We start from the raw sequence: 12,224 nt of genomic DNA, 5'->3' as shown, positions 1-12,224 counted from the left end.
TGAGAAGTGAATACAAAGTCTCTCTCTACAGTGGAAATCAAAATAAAGGGCAGGGCATCTCTTCCTTGTTTCTGGAGCCTGAAGTTCACCCAAATGCTCTTTTTTTTTTTTTTTAGGAAAAAAAAAAAGATTTATTTATTTATTTTATGTATGTGAGTATACTGTCGCTGTCTTCAGACACATCAGAATAGGGCATAGGATTCCATTACAGATGGTTGTGAGCCCCCATGTGGTTGCTGGGAATTGAACTCAGGACCTCTGAAAGAGCTGTCAGTGCTCTTAACTGCTGAGTCATCTCTCCAGCCCCCCACCTGCCCTTCTGTCTCCTGCATATTTCTAATCAGACAGCTTTTTGCTTTTAGATTAAAACAAGTGCAAATTAATGTGAAGCTGATCTGGTTGAGGGGGTGAGAGGTTCAGAGGCTTTATCCCACTCCCTTCTGTCCCCCATCACCAACCAAGTGGTTTCCCACAAAACCCCCAGGCTAGCAGACAGAAGTTGGAAGTCATTTTAGTAAATGGTGACCTGAGTTTTAACTGTATCTCCTCACTCAATCCTCCAGCTCATGGCAAAGGCTTCCTTCCTGTGTGACTTCCCTGAGACAGGAATGCCCCCAGAAAGGACCTACTACAGTGTCTGACACAGGTCACTACCCTTGAGTGATTGGACCGGGACAGCATGGATCTTGGCAGGCTATAGTCGAAAGATCAAAGTTAAATGAGGACCACGCCCCTAGACTTAACATGCCCCCCCCCCAAGTATTACAACTTTTTTTTAATTGACTTACAAAAGCAACAGATATTTTGGGGGAGAAAAAAAAAAGCTATAAGCTAACCATTCTTTCACCCTTTTCCTGAGAGTCTGGATGTCCGGATGATCTTCAGGGCTTACTCCATCCCTAAAACTCTCTGGCCCAGGGAATTTTATGCCACCTTCATCAAGAGATTACTTCAGGAAGCCAAGGAGGTAGCCAATACAGTTTTTGCCTTGCAAGCACAAAGACCAACGTTCAGTCCCCAGATCCCACATTTAAAAAGTTGGGTTTGATAGCACCTGTTTGTAATCTAACCCTGGAGAGGCGGAAACAGGATCCTGGACCTGCTCTGTCAGTCACCCTCACCAACTTGTCGAGTTCCATGTTAGTGGGAGAGATCTTGTTTTGTTTAAAGAGTCGACAGTGCCTGAGGACAAACACTCAAGGTTTTCCTCTGGCCTCCATGTGCACATTATAAAACACACACACACGCATGCATGAATGTGAGTGTGCACGTGAAACACACATACTTTTGAGAGATCTAAAGGATATTTTCATAAACCCTCTAATTTTTAATTTGATGAAAAATTGCACCTGGCTAGGCCTTAACCTTACAATCTCTATGTAGTAGAAATGTAATTTTTTTTTCTTTTTAACTAAAAGATTTGAACTTGAAATGTTACTGTGAAATTCTGCTAAATAGAAGTTCACTCACTAATTAAATTAGTTGTTAAAGAAGAAACGTGAGAGGCTTAAACAAAGCCAAAAGAAGTTAAGATTTATTTCTGATAGTGACTTTCTTAGCCAGTCCGGATTTCACGTTTTGAGTGACAAGGTTGAAATCCCACATTTTACTGTCTAGGTCTATACAGAATGTTTACTGTCTAGGTCTATACCTTCTGCTTCCAACAGAATGCTGCAAGTGAGTTGAGGGTTTTAGGAGCCAGAATGACCTGAAAGAAACTGGCCAGAAAGCAAGTGTGGCCTTAGCTAACCCTGCCTTTTCTCCCAGGTGGAAAGGAGAGAACGTAGCTACCACAGAAGTCGCTGACATCGTAGGACTGGTAGATTTTGTTGAAGAAGTGAATGTGTATGGCGTGCCTGTGCCAGGTATGTAGAAGACACTGAGCAGAGTTGTAACAGCAGGCCAAAGTTTGTCTCTCTTTCTCCTGCCGCCTAGACAATGCAGAGGTGCTCAGCCACTGGGGACCAGAGAGTTTCTCTCTGCTCCGTGCACCATGGGCAAAGTAACTCGTGCATCTGATGTTGGCCTGCCTCTGTGCTTCAGCTGCTGCTTAATTTAGGGTTCTGCAGCAAGGGAAATCTGCTAGTTTTGAGGTCTCTGTTTGGCTTACCTAGAAAGCTTAGGGGCTGTGAAGTGTTGCATTGCCTCTGAAGTCAGAGGTGCAAGCAGGGACAGTTACAGTCTCTCGAAAGAAAACAAACTGGGAAGGAAGGGGCACATTTTGTTCGGCCTCTTCCTGTAGAGCAGGTCCCTAAGATCAGAGCAGACACTGAGTTTCAGAATCATCACAGCCACCCTGAGGTGTCCACAGATCTGACTCTGCCGGCAGAGTGCGAAGAAGCCTGCCTCCAACAGCTGCTGGCTCTTTCACGAGTCACTCAAATTTGGGATAACACTGACCTGCCATTGAAACTGGCATAATTAATTTAGTTTCATAAATATCAAATATGTTTATCAGACTATACTAGGGTTGCCATGAGTCTTAGTCATTTTAATTGTAGATATTAGAGAGGATTAAATTCTTCAAGTCAATGCCCAAGTATAAGGTGTCAGGCAAAAACTTGTCTCAAAAACTGAGTTTTGGAGGTTCTCATCCTTTATTCAAAGTAGAAATCAAAGGACCCCTTTCCTGAACCTTGACAGTGCCATAGGTTGTGTGAGGAAACTTTTCCTGAGGAAACACAACCTGAGCATGGACTCACCCCACATAAGGAACCCGTGACAGACCAAGATGAAGATGCCATCAAAGTCCATCAGGGAACCAATGACTTACTGGGGCTACTTACAGAAATACAAGTGAGGGATTACTTACGGGAGCATGTAAGCTTGCTCAAAGACAGCTTGCATCACCAAAGCCTACCCCTGCATGGGTGACAGCTCACAGAGCTGGGCCCCTGGAGCACTGCACAGCCTGCAGGCAGCTCAGCGGGTTGGAGAGTGTCCTTTCCAGGCGCCTTGGTTGGTCTAAAGCTCATCCCGGTGATTCTACTGGATTCTGCTTCTTCCAGGCAGCTTGTCTGGTCTGTGAGTCTTCTTTGCAGTTTGGCTTGTCTGAGAGGGACTCTCTCTGGGCAGACTTTCTCGCTTACTGTGGCAGGTCAGGGCCTATTGAATCTGATAAGTTTCCGGGACTTCCTGAAACTATCTTAAATTGTTTACCTTGCTACATCTGCGTATTTATTTTTGTAAAAGTTCTTTTTTCATATCCGTGCAATAACATGTTGTGTATTCTCCCATTTCCCATCCCTTTACCACCAGATTTCTCCTTCCATGTGATATATGCATGCATGGTTTAGTATATATAAATCTCAAAGGCCACAAATGAGAGAAAATACATGATAGTGGCACTTTGGAAACTGAATTAATTCACTTAGTATAATTATCTCCAGTTTTCTTCCTCTTTCTGCAAATGACCTAACTTCAGTCTTCATTGTGGTTGGAAACCACATTTTCTTTTTGTTTTTTTTTTAATATTTTTTCAAGATTTATTTATTTATTATATGTAAGTACACTGTAGCTGTCTTCAGACACCCTGGCAGAGGGCATCAGATCTCATTATATATGGTTGTGAGCCACCATGTGGTTGCTGGGATTTGAACTCAGGACCTTCGGAAGAGCAGTCAGTGCTCTTAACCATTGAGCCATCTTTCCAGCCCCGGAAACCACATTTTCGTATTCACTTGGGTTGTTTCCATAACTTAGCTGTTGTGACCTGTGCTGTGACCTGACTGACATGCAGGTGTCTCTGTGATGAGTTGTAGTCCTTTGGGTAAATCCCAGGAGTGGATAGCTGAGTCGCATGTTAGCTCTCCTTTTAGTTTTGCTCAAGAAACCACCATGTAGATTTCCATAGTAGCTGGACTGACTTACATTCCTGTCAGCTTCAGGGTGGGTACCTTTCCTACCTGTGTCCCTATGACAGTGATGTGATGAGTAGAAAGCAGAGCCACATCTCAGGTCACAGAGTCTTGACGAGGTACAGAATATTCACAGGTTTTGAAATGCAGCAGACCCTCAGCCACGGTAACACAAGTGTCCAAGTCATGGTGTCAGCCACCATGACACCCTAGGCTCTTATAGCAGTGGGTATGATTCTAAGCGCTCAGTCTTACAACTTTTCTTAAGTACCTGCGGAGCATGGGTTGAAAGCCCAGTATTCCTCAAAGCGGCATCTCAGACAGGCAACATCACCTTACCTGAGAACTTGCTAACACTGAAATGTCAGACCCATCCAGACCTGCTGAATGGGTGGGCCCAGGAATCTGTACTTCATGATCCCTCTGGCACCCCGGTTCTCAACCTTCCTAAGGTTGCAAGTCTTTAATGCAAGTTCTTCATGTTGTAGTGACCCCCAGCCATAAAATTATTTCATTACTACTTCATAACTAATTTTGCTACTGTTATGAATCATGATGTAAATGTCTGATACGTAGGATATCTGCCTGATAGGAGACCCGCAAGAAAGATTTTTCAACACCCACCCCCAAGAGATCACCACCCACAGGTTAAGAACTGCTGCTCTAATGACTCTTAAAAACACTAGTCTACGGGTGTGGCTCAGTTGCAGAGTTCTTGCCCAACATACATTCACATGCTCTGGGTTTGATTCCCAGTTCCCTACATACAACATACATATAGCACTCAAATCTGATTTAGACACAATGAAAATGTCCTACATTTAGTCATTGGACAGCATTATGATTATACTAAACACCACTGAAGTGTGAAAATGGTGAACTTCATATTTTATAGTTTTTAAAATGCAGGTGTGACCTCAGCACTCAGTAGTACTAAAGTGTAGTCACTTCAAGGTCAGCCCAAGCCATGTAGCAAGTTCCAGCCTGGATACTCTGTGTGTGTGTGTGTGTGTGTGTGTGTGTGTGTGTGTGTGTGTGTGTGCAAGTGAAATCCTATCTCAAAAAAAGTACAGTCAACAAAAGATCATCTGAAGTATGAAAGTCACTGAAGCCTTTCTCAAAATCAAAATGTGGCCAGTCTCGCAGTCACCTGGAAAGATTTGTAAATCCCAGAGCTAACGCATCTGAACTTCTAGAACTTGGGGTCCAGAATCTCCCAAGTGGGCCTGGGAGCTGGAGTTGACAGTCACCTTGTAGAACAAGGAAAAGGGTGTCAGAGTTCTCCTGCACCATCTTCTAGAGCCAGGAGCAGCTGTGCACAGTGTTCCTCCATGACGTAACAGAAACGGTTTGAAATGCTCAGGAAGCCTGGAACACACACACCCTCCCCCAGCCAGAGGGGCCAACCATCAAATGGGCTCATTTCCAGAGTCTGTGGCCACCAACTAGCTGTGTAAAGAGATGCTCGGCCTCTTCCCTCTGAGAGGCCTGAACGACAGGTTAGATATGGACTCTGAAGTCCTACCCAGCTCCAGATTCTCCGTGTCGTTCGGACTACCATCTGGGATTCTAGCCACAGCAGACAGCAAAACTAACCCTGAAAACGAAGCAGGCCCTCTCGATTCAGGTGCCCACGAACGAACCAGCAGTGTCCGTGAATCTCAGTTCCCACTTCTACACCAGGGAAGAACTTCTAGTTTGGGACCTAGCATGGAGGTGTCAGACAAGAACTGTCTAAGTACTCCCTAGAACTTCCTGTTCTCAATAAAACTGTTTGTGGTGATAAAAACATCCAGGGCCATAGCCAACAGTCACAGTGTGACTGCCAAGTACTTGGAATATAGGTAGGACAACTGAACATTTGAATTTTTTCTTTCAGTTAATTGTATTTGATTTCAGTTTTAGTAACCATATGTGGACCTTGACTGCTGTGTTACACAATACAGCTCCCAGAAATGGATCTCTTTAGCCCTAGCCTGAACCTTCTTCCTGGAGCTGAATTAGTCAAAGGCAACCTGTAAGAGTCCCGGTGCCTGGGTCAGGCCCACCTCCCGCTGGGCCAGGCGTTGTTTCCATCAGAGCGCAGAGTAAGAGCCAGTCCGGGCAGATGATTTCTGCTATGCCAGCTCTCACAATTCCTAGAGCCGCTGGAATATTTGAGGTTTCTGAGGGATAGTTGAGGTTTCTGAGACAGGTATGAGGTACCCCTTAAGAGCATCCTGCCTTCCTCCTGCAGGTCAGAGGGAAAATGAATGAGGAGGCCTCCTTTTTTTTTTTTAATGTCCTTTTGTTTTTTGGGTAAACATACAGTCACCATGGGAGAGATTTCAAACGCTGGGGCCCAGGTGACCAAGGCTCCTTCTTCCTATCTGATTACAGCTAAGTAGTTGAGGGAAGTGGACCAGGACTCCCACTGGGTCTGCTGGATCAGGTAGAAAATATATTAATACCTAATTACCACTGTCCTCACAAGCAAACAATAGTAATTGTTCTAATCACCGTCACTAACAGCCCTGCTGCAGATCAGTTTTCTCTGCGGTATATGTTCCCTCGAGAGTACTGGGCACGAGCAGAAGGACACACAACAGCTCGCTCACAGGGGCACCTGTCTTCATCTTCTGAAGCAGAGAGCAAGAAGGCCATTAAGGAGCTTTGACTGAATGAATAATTTTCAAAGGCAATGTTTTTGCCCACAGCACAACAGACCCAACATTGTGATCTAATTGACAAACCCAGCTCAGTTATTCTCGGCAGTGGACAGAGGACTTTTTGCAAACAGAAATTCCCTTTAGCCCCTTAGTCACCAGTCAGTCAGTCAGTATCCTACGCAGATAGCTTTGTATAGATCACTAAGTATAATGACAGCTGCGAGCAAAGGAATCGAAACCTACATGCCGGTATCAGTCGCTGATGCTGCCTGGTCCTTGCTGTATGACCTTGGACACACTGTTGAATGCTTTTGAATCTCAATTTTCTTTATCCTTCAAATGAATGCCTGCACCTCTTTATAAGACTAGGGTTAAATGAGACTATTCTGAGAGGTCATGACAAATATTAAAGAGTCAGTGTAGATCTATTATTAGCTCTATTACTTATTAGTTAATATTCCTAGTAATAGCGTATTCACCATAGAATAACATGGACATACACTTGAAATAAAGATTGGAACTATTCAAAAGAAACCTAAAGTTCATTGTTGTTGATGTCCATGTTAGCCAGGTGGTGGTGGCGCACGCCTTTAATCCCAGCACTTGGGAGGCAGAGGCAGGTGGATTTCTGAGTTCAAGGCCAGCCTGTTTTACAGAGTGAGTTCCAGGACAGCCAGGGCTACACAGAGAAACCCAGTCTGGGAGGGGGTGGGGGGAGTCCATAGTTCTTTGACCTGGAAGAGCCTCACGAATAAGATCACCAGCTAATGGCTTCTCACTGTATTTTCCAGGTCATGAGGGTCGAATTGGGATGGCCTCCATCAAGATCAAAGAAAACTACGAGTTCAATGGAAAGAAACTCTATCAGCACATCGCGGAGTACCTGCCCAGTTACGCGAGGCCTCGGTTCCTGAGGATACAAGTGAGGAGACTTTCTAAGTTCCAGTCTCTCCCAGGCGCTTTCTTAGGGAACCACCCCCACCATCCGTGGTGACCACATTTGCCCAATTATTACCATACTCCCAAGACAGTTCACGAAGAAGTGCTGTGGTTCAGGAAGGACAGGAAAATACCAGAAATAGAGCAAACAGAAATCCCATCGCAATCTTTCCCTTCCTAAAACGCGAGGCCAATGTATTCACCTGTATGTAGCCTTAGCAAATAACAAAGCCAGTGTCTGACGAGCTGTCAAAGACACTTCAAAGAGAAATTATCTAGCCCTCCTGGTTTTGGTTAACTTTTCTTGTTTTCTTTACTAGGGATAACACCCAGGACCTTGCTTAAGCTTTATTTATTTATTTTATGTATATGAGTGCTCTATCTGCATGTGCACCTGCATGCCAGAAGAGGGCATCAGATCCCATTACAGATGGTTGTGAGCCACCATGTGGTTGCTGGGAATTGATTGAACTCAGGAGCTCTGGAAGAGCAGCCAATGCTCTTAAAGCCAAGCCATCTCTCCAGCCCAAGGGGAGTCTCAATAAGGGAAAGTTTAGTTCAAACTGCCACTGGGGTTGGTTCAGTCCTTTGAGGGCTTTTTGAGCCTTGTGATTACGTCACTGAAGACATGACGAAGTCTTAGGGTCCAAGGAAGTGTTGAGTGTGTTAGGCTATTTCTGTTGATGCTCATAAAGGCTGGCTTTTGCTTTGCACACAGGTAGTGAAGACATTGTCTGGAAACTCTGAAGGGAGTCTTTAGCCTAACAGGGGACAGACTGGGAAAGCAGAATTCCTTGTGTATAAATGACCCCTCTCCTCCTTCCACCAGAGCCAGGAGGCCCCACCTGAAGCCTTGCCAGTGCCTCTCTCTGTTGCTCGGAGTTGCCCTCTTTGTACACTGTTGGCAGCTCTGCGCTCCACATTCGGGTCTAAGGCTCTAAAGCACTGGTTCTCAACCTTCCTAAGGCTGGGACCCTGTAAGTTTTCATGTTGTGGTGACCCCCAACCATAAAATTATTCCATCGCTACTTCATGGCTGTAATTTTGCTACTGCTATGAATCATAATGTAAATATCTGACAAGCTATCTGACCTGTGACCCCTGTGAAAGGGTCATTTAACCCCCAAAGGGGTCTCGACCCCTTTGAGAAACTGCTGCTCTAAGGAAATAAAACAAATCCCTCACATAGGCCCCTGTATGGAGCTTCCGCAAATGGGCAGTGTGGGTACATATTCATCAGCTCTCACAGGAAGGAAGGAAGGGAGTTAGCATGCTGCCAACCCCCACCACCTCCACCCTCACCCTGCACCCTAACTTCCTGAAAGCACAACTAACATGGAGACCGTGTGATCTTTTTCAGGATACCATTGAGATCACTGGGACTTTTAAACACCGCAAAGTGACCCTGATGGAAGAGGGCTTCAATCCCACAGTCATCAAAGATACCTTGTATTTCATGGATGATGCAGAGAAAACATTTGTGCCCATGACTGAGAATATTTATAATGCCATAATTGATAAAACTCTGAAGCTCTGAATATTCCCTGGTGGTTAGCTCATAACATTTCCAGAAAGAAACTCAATAGACCTAGCAGAGCCACTTCATATGTATAATCCAACTTTAACTTGATTGAAGACTATAAGGTGCGATTTTTTTTTTAGGAAATTATTCATTAAAAGGATAGTTGTTTTTTTTTTTTAATTACACCTGAACCTTTGCAAGTAAAAAGATTTAGAGTCAATTATTTTTCAATGTGCACCTGCCGTTTGTCCTTGCTAACTAAGCTTCTTGGAGAGAGGGCCTTATTTTTTTAAAGACATAATAAACTATATTAACACTAACATATGAGGCTTCTCTGTGTCTCGTGTTCTCTCTCTACTCTAAGTTACTCCAAAACAGAGAACATTATCAACCACAGGAATCCTACTCATCATCGTGGTGGAGACTGCCAAAGAAGAGGGAGGATTGGACACCAGTAAACAACACAATGGAAGCAAGGGCCCACCTTCCCTTCCTATGATCGTCCAAGCCATGGCGCAGACATTAACCATAACCAGGAAGGTCAGCTTAATCCTCAAATGGGCCTCCTTAGTTACCTTCCTATGGCTGTAACAAAACACCATGATCGAGCCAACTTGAAAACATTTAATTTGGGGGCTGACAGTTCCAGAGGGTTAAAGCCCATGACCACTGTGATGGGAGCATGGCAGCAGGCAGGCAGGAACTCACACAGGGCAGGATGCTGAAGGCAGAAGCGGATGCAGAGGCCATGGAAGGATGCTGTGTACTGACTTACTCCTCGTGGCTTGCTCAGCCTGCCTTTTTTTTTTTTTTTAAAGATTTATTTGCCAGGCATGGTGGCACACGCCTTTAATCCCAGCACTTGGGAGGCAGAGGCAGGCGAGTTTCTGAGTTCAAGGCCAGCCTGGTCTACAGAGTGAGTTCCAGGACAGCCAAGGCTACACAGAGAAACCCTGTCTCGAAAAAAACAAAAAAAAAGAAAAAAGAAAAAAAAAGATTTATTTATTTATTTCATGTATGTGGGGATACAGTCGCTGTCTTCAGACACACTGAAGTGGCATCGGATGCTCATTACGGATGGTTGTGAGCCACCATGTCTTTGCTGGGAATTAAACTCAGGACCTCTGGAAGAGCAGTCAGGGCTCTCAACGGCTGAGCCATCTCTCCAGCCCCTCAGGCTGCTTTCTTATAGAACCCAGGACCACCTGCCTGGGGTGGCACCACCCACAATGGGCTGGTCCCTCCCTTATTGATCACTATTTGAGAAAAGGTCTTACAGCTAGATCTCATGGAGGTATTTCCTCAACTAGGCTCCATTGTCTCTGGTGACTCTAAGCTTGTATCAGGTTGAAGTGATTTTGCCTTAAATGACTGAATCATCTTTCTGACCCTTCCCTCCACTCTTACAGTGACTTCTAAGAAGTCTTGAGACTCAAATCACTATCTCTATTATGTCTAGCTATATACATTTCCTGAGCACGTAATGTGCATAAAAGAGACTCCAGGACTGCCAGTGAGAATGGATATATCCCATCCTTGTATATTTTCCCAATAATTTGGAAGGGTTCTTGCTATTTGTCAGCACGTGGAAATTACAAAATCCTGTCCTTGCTTGATTGATCCACCAGTGAGAAATTTAACCCAAGACTGCTTTTAAGAGTTTCATGTAGGGGAAAGCCAGGGCCAAGAAGTGGGAGTGGGTGGGTAGGGGAATGGGCGGGGGAGGGTATGGGGGACTTTTGGGATAGCATTGGAAATGTAAATGAAGAAAATACCTAATTTTTAAAAAAAGGAGTTTCATGTTATGAAATCCTGTCAAAGCAATGATGCCACTCTGTCACCGGGGGCATCTTTTCAGGTAATGGGGTATATCACCTATACCATTAGACAGAACATTACAGCTCCTGCAAGTGTAGCCTGGTGGGCTCTGACTGCCCTTGACCCATGCTTATTTAGGTTATCCAGGAGAAATTAAGAGCTAATGAACTCAGATTCCTGCCAGGTGAGCCTCTTCAGCCTCCCACTTCCCCCAGAATCCCCCACTCAGGTCCAGTACCACAGCTCTACCGTGTGAATGAAGACATCAGGCAATGACCTCAGTCTCTGTGTTTGCATAGGTTAGCCATCATCTGTGAGAAATAACCAGTTTTAAAGACTGATCTTTCTTATTTTATAAGGTCATATCTTATATGCAGTGGTCTTCAAAAAAAAAAAAAAAAAGCCTCACATTGCATAGAAGTCCAGAATCTGATTCCTACTGATGGTTCTGTCGTCCGGTCATATTTGTGCTGACTCAGCATAATTCGGATCCTCCAACCTGGGTTTGCTTACTCTGAGGCTCAGCTCTTACATGTAAGGGCCTCAGAGTATGGACCCAAGAAAAGCCCAGCATCAAGACATACCTTGTTCTTATGTTTTTCTCTCAGATATATGCATGTGTAGTTCCATACAGAAAAACTGAAAGCAACCCTTTCAAGTGCCTTGTCAAACTTCTCTGTTAAAAAGGCACACGGCTCTCCTAGCCCAACCATCATCGGAGAGGCTTCCTTGGCAGCTGACTGAAGCAGATGCAGAGACCCACAGCCAAACACTAGGCAGAGCCAGGAAGCCCTTGGAAGATAGGGAGGACTGTAGGAGCCAGAGAGGCAGAGGACATCATGGAGAACGTGACGGGGCTCACAGAACCTGAATCAATAATCACAGAGCCTGCATGGGTCTGAGCTAGATCCTCTGCAGGTATGCTATCGTGTGCAACTCGGTGTTCTTCTGGGACTCTCAACAACAAGAGCAAGGGGCTGCCTCTGACTTTCACTGCCCTTGGGACCCTTTCCTCCTACTGGGTTGCCTTGTCAAGCCTAGTGGACCTGGGGGAGAGAGGAGGTGGAGGGGCACCTAAAGGAGGGGAGGAAAGGGAGGGATGGGAAGCTGAGGAGGGAAATTACACAGCTCACTGACTTTACTCAGCAGCCACTGAGAGAACTGGACAGAACACCACAGACCGGTAGTTTTGGACCAGCAGCAGCAGCATCACCTGGGAGCATCTTTTGTTTTTGTTTTGTTTGTTTGGTTGGTTGATTTGGTTTGGTTTGGTTTGGTTTGGTTTTTTTCCAGACAGGGTTTCTCTGTGTAGCCCTGGGCTGTCCTGGAACTCACTCTGTAGACCAGGCTGGCCTCAAACTCAGAAATCTGCCTGCCTCTGCCTCCCGAGGGCTGGGATTAAAGGAGTGCGCCACCCCCGCCAGGCTCACCTGGGAGCTT

General features: G+C 45.2%; 1 protein-coding gene across 1 annotated transcript in view; it reads left to right on the top strand.

The window, feature by feature from the left end:
* The window catches only part of Slc27a2 (solute carrier family 27 member 2), a 36,013-nt gene extending 26,727 nt beyond the window's left edge, over positions 1 to 9,286 (top strand). Inside the window, exons 8-10 of the mRNA XM_021155854.3 lie at positions 1,768 to 1,865; positions 7,297 to 7,427; positions 8,805 to 9,286. Coding sequence (XP_021011513.1) covers positions 1,768 to 1,865; positions 7,297 to 7,427; positions 8,805 to 8,981 — 406 coding nt within the window. The 3' untranslated portion in view covers positions 8,982 to 9,286. The remainder of the gene's footprint in view (positions 1 to 1,767; positions 1,866 to 7,296; positions 7,428 to 8,804) is intronic.
* Positions 9,287 to 12,224: the final 2,938 nt, after the last annotated feature.

The sequence above is a fragment of the Mus caroli genome, unplaced genomic scaffold, assembly GCF_978045245.1.
Source record: "Mus caroli unplaced genomic scaffold, Mus_caroli_1 scaffold_2, whole genome shotgun sequence".
NCBI lineage: Eukaryota > Metazoa > Chordata > Mammalia > Rodentia > Muridae > Mus > Mus caroli.
The sequence above is the reverse complement of the archived record's forward strand: the minus strand, read 5'-3'. Positions and strand labels throughout refer to the sequence as shown.